Source organism: Coenobita brevimanus, chromosome 21 (assembly GCF_032717465.1).
Source record: "Coenobita brevimanus isolate Jiangsu-jjx chromosome 21, ASM3271746v2, whole genome shotgun sequence".
In the NCBI taxonomy this organism is placed as follows: domain Eukaryota; kingdom Metazoa; phylum Arthropoda; class Malacostraca; order Decapoda; family Coenobitidae; genus Coenobita; species Coenobita brevimanus.
In genome coordinates this window covers 4123025-4133134 of record NC_136974.1, presented here as the reverse complement: position 1 = coordinate 4133134, position 10110 = coordinate 4123025, and the positions used below count along the sequence as shown (strand labels likewise).

General features: G+C 41.0%; 1 protein-coding gene across 1 annotated transcript; it reads right to left on the bottom strand.

The window, feature by feature from the left end:
• Positions 1-488: 488 nt before the first annotated feature.
• LOC145392239 (uncharacterized) lies at positions 489-7450 on the bottom strand. The gene is made up of 4 exons (XM_080266703.1): positions 7295-7450; positions 6849-7113; positions 940-1014; positions 489-775 (listed from the first exon to the last, which is right to left on the bottom strand). The coding sequence occupies exons 1-4, from the start codon at positions 7448-7450 to the stop codon at positions 489-491; spliced, it is 783 nt and encodes a 260-aa protein (XP_080122829.1).
• Between the last annotated feature and the right edge of the window lie 2660 nt (positions 7451-10110).

The window sequence follows — 10110 nt, the reverse complement described above, 5'->3', positions numbered from 1 at the left end:
TGTGCCCGTTTTTGTGGAATCGGAATAACACAGTAAGGCTTAAAGAACATTAAAGAAAGCATTGGAAAATCAGTTTGTTTATCGTCTAAGTGCGGGAGCTTTTGCTTATTTAGTAAAATTGTCTGAGTTTACATATAATGATACACAGCAGTCACTGAAGCCACTGAGAAGATTAATGAAGGTATTTATGGAAGTGAATGTTGGGAATATCCAAGATCCTAAACTACTTGAATTAGTCCGACGATAAGCAGACTAAAGTTGTTAAAGTTAGCCCGCGTCCAGGGAGAGTTGTCTGAGATAAGAAGTATAAAAAAAGGAAGACTATTGATACTTGAAAAATACTTAGACAAAGAAAGGACATGAAAGAAAGGTATTGGTTTGGTGTGCATTTTATAATAAAATAGAAGGTCTGCACATTTCATACTGTTGCATAGTTCGAGAAACAGTCATCAGTGTACAAATACACAGTTCCAGAATCAGTCAAGGGTTTATCCATAGGAAGGTCGTGGCTGTTGGTAGGTCGGGGCGGGCGTGTAGGACTGCTGAGGGTACTGGGCCTCGCCTTCGTAGTCGACCTGCGCCAGGTAGCCGGAGTCACCGCTGACGGTGTAGGAGACCCTCTGGAGGCGACCGTCGGGCAGCGCCACGTAGTAGGAGCCCTGGGTGTCGTAGCCGTCACGACTCTCCTGATGACCGAAGTCGTTACCGGAGTAGTCGTCCTTCACAGCCCAGTTGAAGTCGTACCTGGGAGGACTCTGTGTGGGTGATAGGTAGGGAGAATGAACAAGGAGTGAAGATTAAGAAGGGAGGAAAAGAGAAAAGACAGCAAGAGTAACTAGAATGGCGGTACACATATATTACACATGAACCCATGTTTCTGGTTGAGTGGTAAAATTGAGAACATTTAAGGCAGTGACGTTGTGTTGTTAGGTCTTACCACGGGCTCTGGCTCACGGTAGGAAGGTCTTGGGGCGCTGTAGGACGGGGCAGGAGGACTGTAGGTGGGTTGAGGAGGACCGTAGGACTGAGGGAGTCTCTCAGCAGCAGTCACGGCCACCAGGGCCACAAGAATAACCTGAAATTATATATTAATCGATTAATGTTGTATATTTGAATCATAATTTTGTAGTAGAATAAAATGTGCTAATCAAGATACGAGCAACAGTGATAAATGATAGCAAAAGATAAAGGCTTCAATTAGAGTGAAGTGTTGTGAAAGATATTTTTTGGACATGCAGCATCAGCGCACCTGACAGAGCATGTTGGTGGCTGAAGCAGAGGATCGGGACTGATGCCGTGGTTGGCTCTCGCGTCCCTTATATAGGAGTGACCCGGACTGGAAGCTGACACAGCCAAGGCTGGGATGGGAGGAGAGGCGTGGCCAATACCAGGGACCCAACAGATGGGGTAACTGGGGTGGCTTAGTCATGACCCGCCGGCTGAGGTCACCTCCATGCCTCCAGCTGACAATTAGTTTTTCTACTTAGGTATAAGACTATTATAGCAATGTTTATTTTCATTCATCTATGTTCATGTTGAGTACAAGTAAATCTCGTATGCTCTAACTCTGATAGCACAGCTGTGCCTCTTCTCGTTCCCCACCAAATTTGAAGCATCCCTGACGAACTGTCAGAAGGAATTTATATTTTTGTTTCAGTAATTTTTCTGAACTTTCAGAAAGAATCCATATTTTTCTCTAAGTTTTCCTCCTGAAGATTTATTTATTTTTTTTATGTTATTTAGGACACGGAACAATATTCTTAAGTAATCTCCATTATATATACCATCCCTTCGGTGAAGGAGTCAGAACTGAGATGTACTGTATATTGTGTTGTTGTCTATCTTCGTATTAGTCAGTGTTGTGATACTTTGCGCAACTCGTATATTGTTTGCTCTGACTGTAAAAACTGTATCAACATTCTCTAACAGGATGACATCTTTGCTACCGAAGAATCGATACGAAGACGAGTCTGCTGCCGATGATTTTTCACCGGGTATGAATAGTGTATCTGTGTCACCATTTATTGATTTATCTTATGATAACCAAATCCGTGTGGAAAGCTTTCATAAATAATCACAACGCGATAAAAAGAAAGACTGACTTGCATTAGTACTAAAAATGAAAAAGTTCATTTTTTTTTTCTCTTAAGAAGCCCTGCCTACAAACAGGATGGTTGGTGTGGTGATTGTAGCTTTGTACATACGATTCGTCTGGCAAGGTCAGTATGACCTGTTCAGTTAATTACTTAGCAGTTTATTTTGATCAGATTGTATGAGACGTGAATACATAATAGTTATGAGGTAGGTGGAGGTGTATTCTCTTGTACCGTAGTGCTGCCTTGAGCTGACTCTACACTGAGTGACAACCCAAATGTATTTATCTGATATGTTGCATGGCAACTACATAACCAGCAAACAGACGTCTGGAGGTCTGCTGGTTTAAGATGCTCCATCTGGATGTGGCTCATAATGGTTTTAAATCCAAGGAACGGTAATGTAATGCAAACAGTATCGCTCAGGGTCCAGAGATTTGTCATTCTTGCCTTACATATATGAAATGAGTAGCCTAGCCCCGGGCCTCTACGTTCCTAACGGAGCAATAGAGGATTGGATGATGACTGGCTGGATGAATGAACAAAAATAACATTTACCGGTTTCATTGATTTCTCATCGATTGATAAAGAAATTAATTCTGAAAGAATATAAGAAAGAAAGGAAGGTATCGATATCTGTGTTAAGTTAATTCTGATCTTCCAGAACACCCAGCAAAATATGAAAATGAAAATGCATGACTTCCAGAAAGACATTTAATAACAAAGACCGCCTGTATTATGGCTGTGGTCAAATACTCTTCTATTCTCCAGGGCATTTTGCTTTTCCCCTTTCAGCTCAGACAGGCATTTCCTCTCTCTTATTTCATTAGCGCTAGAAAGTCTTGAGGGTTTATGCCGACTTTTGCTAGAATGGTTAGGGCCAAGGGGCAGAATTTTTTAAGTGTGTTGCATATAACGAAAAGTTAAATACCCTTAAGTGGCCCCATCATTACTTTAGACGATGCAGTTTTTGGACAACGACGAGATACCTTGGTTGATTTCTCGGCTTACACATCTTCACACACTTCAAATATTTTTTTTGTATCGCTTTTCACTTTAACTGTCCACTGACCTTCGCCTATTTTCCTACTTTAGTCTCTATTCAGTCTCATTATCACTGGTGTTTCTTACAGTTTCTCTGAGTTTATTACTTGTTTTCTCATTTGATGAATCAGCCGATCGAGACGCGACCATGACATCCCACAAACATCATGACATTCTGACTTCACTTTATCGGGAGTCATCTTAAAACATATTCGTAAACTGTCTATTGCCATTACATGCTTCTCTCGTTTGGATGTTTCTTCTCATTGTAGTCAAAATTACAAGACATTCACTTAATTCCACATCACAGTAGCGGAGGCGACGTTATGAATTGTGAATAGTAATTATTGCCCAAGGCATGTAGAATATTTTGTGATTTTACAATAAATCTTGGCAGTTTCATTGAAAGATATTGACAACATAGTGTGCTAACGTGAGGAAAATCAATATATCAGTTAACCAGTCCAGGGTACCTGCAACTTGTGTGTCTTTTACCTAATATATACCGTCTTCAGGATATGCATAAACAAATAAGATGATGATATTGTTGCGTTTTCGAAAATCATCAGATACATGGAGTTATCAGTATTCTAGACATTATTGCTTCCTTGGCTTCAGTTCATGTACATCGCTAGTTGGCTCGGGGCTCTACAGTGAACCTGAAAATCAACTGATTATCAATAGGGGGTTCTTTAGGAAATTTTGCTACTGCTGATTATAGAGTAATGGGAGTAACTCACTGGTATTTATATGTGTAGCTTGTTTTTTCATTGTAGTATTGAGGTTGCAGTTTCATGTATGTGTGTGTGTGTGTGTGTGTGTGTGTGTGTGTGTGTGTAGCGTGGTTGGAGGGAAGAGGCCAGAGAAGGTGAAGTAGAAATTCTGATAGAATATAGATTTATAGTGCTGGTTGCGTAATGTTGTTAGTTTGATGGTGACTATTTTGTCTCCTGATTTCTAAACCCGACATTCTGGGGATATGTGTGTCTTATATATATATATATATATATATATATATATATATATATATATATATATATATATATATATATATATATGTATATCTATCTCTCTATCTATCGATTGATATATATATATAATGTATATCTATCTATCTATCTATCGATGGATAGATATATATAAATATATAAATATATAAATATATATATATATATATATATATATATATATATATATATATATATATATATATATATATATATATATATATATATAATTATTAAGGAGTGTCTCGTAGCTAGGTTAAAATCTTAACATATTAAGACAAGCAAGACTGTAGCGTTCTAGTATATCTCTCAGGGATTTTTTTTTTTTTTTTTTGCTCATAGGGAACCATGAATGGTAACCTTTCTTGTTCTTGTTTTGCTTGGATGAAGTTTTAAATTAAGCCGTTTCCCCGTCCACACTTATCAATCTATATCCCCCATCTCCCTAATCTGTTGTATCTCCACTCCGCCATAGCACTCACCATCATCCTTACCTGTTCTCCCCTCTGCCCTCAACCCACCAACTCCCTTTTTATTTTTTTTTTTATCCCTTATACAACGTCCATCTCCATAGTGTGTACTTGTCCCACTCGACCCCACCACCCACCATCATCCTACTTCATATCACCCACACCACCCACTTCTGCCCACCCCACCTGTTTTTGCTCCCCCGCCTCTGACTCGCACAGTACCAGTCTACCTTCAACGCCCATCATCACAACATATACCTATCTTCCCCTCGGCATTCCTCGCTTTGTATATAAAAATTAGTGCAATGATAGAGCATATGTTTTGCAAACGCCATCATAGGTGTGACCTGAAGCTCTCTAAAGTGAATAAAATCATATTAATGGATGTAAAGGTACCTGAAAGAACCTAAATTATCTATAATGGTTCTGACTTGATGTGTGTGAGTCTTAACATGGTTGAAATGAACTGTAATTAATCACAGAAGGTCTGCATGAAAGTAGTTGGACCTGATGTGATCTGAATACGCAGTATTGGCTGTGACGGCTCTAAATTACCTAACTGGACCTGAGTTGACCTAAAATGACATGGCAATAATCTGATAATTGAATACATGTGATGGGCCTGATTATACCTGAAGTGGCATTAGTGAACTTTAATGAACCCAACTGGTTAAGAATGAACCCTAACTGATCTGACAGGCAGACTGTGTGTGAAGGACCTGAATGAACTTCATCCTGCCTGAATGAACCTAACTGGACATTAATACACCTGAACCGACATTACTGAACCAAAACAGAATGACTGGATCTTAATTAACGAAAATTATTTAATCTATACAAATTAGAATGAAAGCAAGGCTGAGAAGTAAGTAAGATTGTTCCCTTCAAGGAAAAAAAATCAAAATCAATATCAAGATGCCTTGGCAGATTGAATTTAAAAGCCTGCTTTCAAAAGACTGGAGGTCATAGGCAAAAGGAAATGCAGACAGAGGAAGACAGTTCCAGAGTTGACTTGCTGCAAGCATGAAAGACTGGGAATATCTATTAACGCTTGCATTAGAGAGCCAGACAAAAAAAGGGTAAGAGTTTGCTACCAGACGGGTGCTACGCGCCTCCTTAATGGAGAAGAAATGAAAGTATACATTTCAAAAGTGCAGTGACCATTGAAATAATAATAGAAATGAGATAAAGATGCAACTACGTGTCCAAGAGGCAGAGGTTGGAGGGAGTCAGCAAGATGAAGAGAGTTGATGAGACGAAAAGCCTTCGACTACACCCTGTTAAGAAGATTTGTATGTGGGGAGCCCCTCCAAATGAGGGCTGTACTCTACACAGGGGCGAATAAAACCCATATATAACGTCAGCAGCTGTGACAGGGTAAAGAAGGGACAGAGTCGACTTGGCACACCTAATCTGAACGCGTTCGGACATAGATGATAATTATAACCAAGGAGTTTAGATGTAACCGTACTTAAAATGAGCTGTGCTGACCATTTTGTTCTTCGTTTCTAGTTAGTTCAGTCAGGACAATCACAGGCCATCCGCACTGTTGTTGCTCTGACAGATCTGCCAGCATGACGCAGGTGCAAGGCGGACGGACCCACTAGTTTTTATGGAATCTGCGTGAACACCTTAATGCATAAAGGAAACTCAAGGAACTGTTGATTCCTTAAGTGGCCTTTTTATCTGAGTGCCAAGTTTTCCCTGACCGAATGATATGACGCAGTTACTCAAAACCCAAATATCACTCAAGATATATAAATATATATATATATATATATATATATATATATATATATATATATATATATATATATATATATATATATTTGTGTGTGTGTGTGTGTGTGTGTGTGTGTGTGTGTGTGTGTGTGTGTGTGTGCGTGCGTGTGTGTGTGTATTTACAGTATATACGCTTCCGAAAGCGAAGAGGTTCGTTAACCTTAAGAAATTAAAAACAAAATGCCTGGTGTAACCAAAAGGGAAAATTTATAATTCTGTCACGTTCAGACAGTTGCTTCGTATGTAGAGAAATCATATATAAAATTCGATGAGATGCTGCTGATATCTAAATAATGCTTAGAATTAGAGGAATGAAAAACATTTATTTTTTAAATCTTTTGTGTATATCTTTCTAAAATATAATAGAAGCTCTGTACATTTCGTATTATTACACAGTTCGGGAATCAGTCAACAGTTTAGGCATACATAGGTCGGGAATCAGTCAAAGGTTTAACCGTAGGAAGGTCGTGGCTGTTGGTAGGTCTGGGCGGGCGTGTAGGACTGCTGAGGGTACTGGGCCTCGCCCTCGTACTCGACCTGCGCCAGGTAGCCGGAGTCACCGCTGACGGTGTAGGAGACCCTCTGGAGGCGACCGTCGGGCAGCGCCACGTAGTAGGAGCCCTGGGTGTCGTAGCCGTCACGACTCTCCTGATGACCGAAGTCGTTACCGGAGTAGTCGTCCTTCACAGCCCAGTTGAAGTCGTACCTGGGAGGGCTCTGTGTGGGTGGGAGGAGGGAGAATGAATGAGGAGTGAAGAGTAAGAAGGAAGGAAACAAGAAAAGACAGCAAGAGTAACTGGAATAGCGGTATATGGGTATTACATAAGAACTCATGTTTCTGATGGAGTGGTATAACTGAAAACATTTAAGACATTGAAGTTGTTTTGTTAGGTCTTACCACGGGCTCTGGCTCACGGTAGGAAGGTCTTGGGGCGCTGTAGGACGGGGCAGGAGGGCTGTAGGTGGGTGGAGGAGGACCGTAGGACTGAGGGAGTCTCTCAGCGGCAGTCACGGCCACCAGGGCCATAAGTACAACCTGTAATGTGAGAACCATCACTGGATGTTGAGAAGGGTTGTTTCTTCTACGTATATCATATTATGAAAGATAAACACCATATACCAGAGAATATTTGTGAAACTGTGGAACTGATTATGTGTTGTTGTGACTTGGTCAACAGACCTTGCAGAACATGTTGATAGTTGGAGTAGATGGTCTGAACTGATGCCTGTATCAGTTCTCGAGTCCCTTTTATAGGAGCGGCCAACCCAGGCAATGATGCAACAAGGCCTGTGGGGAGTCGAGAGGCAAGAGTTGTTGTTCAAGATGCGACTTGAAGCAGGTCAGTAGGTGTGGCAGTGGTGGCCATAGCTGTGCTCATCATTGGTCAGACAAGGTCGTGATACTCCTGTTGCAGATACATTGTAGTGAGGTCATCATAAATACGTTAATTGGCTGAATGATGTATTTTTTTTCTTCCATAATGTCATCGGCATTACTTTCATTTGTTGATTTTTTCATTGCCTGATTCTCAGCCGTTCTCTTAAGCACAGCAGATGCTTCACTTGCCACCGTTTGGGTATTAATACGCACCATCCTTATCGTATACACGGTGTTGCAAACTATCAACCCTCATTTTCTAACGGCATAATGCTGTTGGCCATGACTACTATGTGAAAGTAGGCTACTTTAATCGCTATACGTGCTTGCCAGGCACATTAGTAACCACGATATATGCGTAATTAACTAGTAGTTATTTACATTTCTTTCTCCCCTCCCCTCCTCTCTCTCTCTCTTTCTTTCTCTCTCTCTCTCTCTCTCTCTCTCTCTCTGTATATATTTTTACCTGCCTATCAATCTATTTATTTACCTATTTATCTGTTCATGTATCTAAATATCTATCTACTCTACACACACACACACACACACACACACACACACAAAGAGACGAGTAGTTTCCTTTAGAGGAGGACGTTAAAATGTCAGGCCTTAGTTAATACCATTACCATTTTCCCTTTTTTAATGTGTCCGATCATCTGTGGTTAACGATTCCACATCAATTCCGTAATCATTTCCTTGGGCGAAGACGGGGTTCTGGGGGAAAAAAGAGAATAATTATATAAAGAAAATAAACAATGAATCTCTGCAATTACTGTGCTGTTGTTCCACGCATTGTAGGTCATCCCAACACCTGTAACTTTGCTGACTTCAGAGACTGGAGGATGTGCAAGGAGTACTAGTGATTCCTCGTTCTGTCTTCTGTCCCATAGGCGAGACATTGTACTGCTTCCTTCACTCTGTGCCAACGAGAACGACGATGAACTGAAGCCTGCAAAAGATGCTAGAGTATTTGTGGGGGTGAGCCATGATATAAGCGGTGCCGAGGATGGACATACGACGACCCACAGAATGACGCGGTTCTGTACTGATGACGGTGTTGGGTGTGCATATTATCACCCAGGCAGTGATTTGCTTTTGTGTCTGATTTAGGACATGAATTTGAAACCCGTTCCTTGTGACCCAGCCCTTCTGATTGATGTACACTTTCACTTATCACCACTTTGTCGCTGATACATGGTAAGCTGTCTCATTCAGGGCTGGTGCACCGGTTTTGGCGGTGGTTTTTATAACCTGGTGGGACTACTGGAAAGGAAACAGTGCTTTAATGAAATTCAAATAATCACTTTGTTTTCTAGCCCAGCCTGGACCAGCCACTTTCCTTTGAGTACCACACTGATATTAAGAAATTACTAAAAATACTGGTGATGGTGGTGGTACTACTACTATTTCTACTACTGCTGCTACTACTATTACTACTACAAGTACTCCTACGGCTGCTACTGTTATTGTTACTGTTACCACTACTACTACGACTACTGCTTCTACTATTACTACTACTAGTAGTATTAGTAGTAAGAGTACTAGTAGTTGTCTAATAGTACTCCTACGGATGTTACTGCCACTGCTACTACTACTTCTACTGCTACTACAGCTACAACTGTTGCTGCTGCTGTTGGTACTACCGTTACTATTATTTCTGCTGCTACTGCTGCTGCTACTACTATTACCACTACTACTATTGACACTACTACTGCTACTACTACTACTAACATTACTGCTGCTGCTGCCACCACCACCACCACCACCACCGCAACAACAACAACAACAATAGCAACAACAACAACTGCTACCACCACTACTACTACCATTACTACTACTACAGCTACCACTACCGATACTACTGCATCTGCACTACTACTACAACTACTTATAAGCCTCAGGTTAAACATTAAGCAAAGTGGGCGTGGTATGACTGTCATGGTGTGGGATGTATGGAGGCTGGCGTTATATTGCTTTGCCCTCTGTTTGGATGCTGGAGAGGGAAGCCTTCACGTGGTCGCTTTCATACACCCAGGGGTCTCAACTGCGTGGTTTTACAAGCGTCTCTCAGTTACTTCACTGTTTTCTGAAAAGAGGATGATGTTCTGCAGAAGAGGAGCATAGGCCTTCAGTCCACTGGGGTCACATTCAGATGAGAATATCGTTGCAATTACTGCTGCTAGAATCAATTTGGCTTCTTTGCCCTCTTCTGTGGAAGGCGCCAAATAGTTTATTCCAGACTCTTCAGTGTTGTTGAAGCTGCTGTCAGACTCAGCCTTACGGATACTTGATGTGTGTTTTTTTTAAATTGCTCATCTTCCACAACAGCCTCGCGG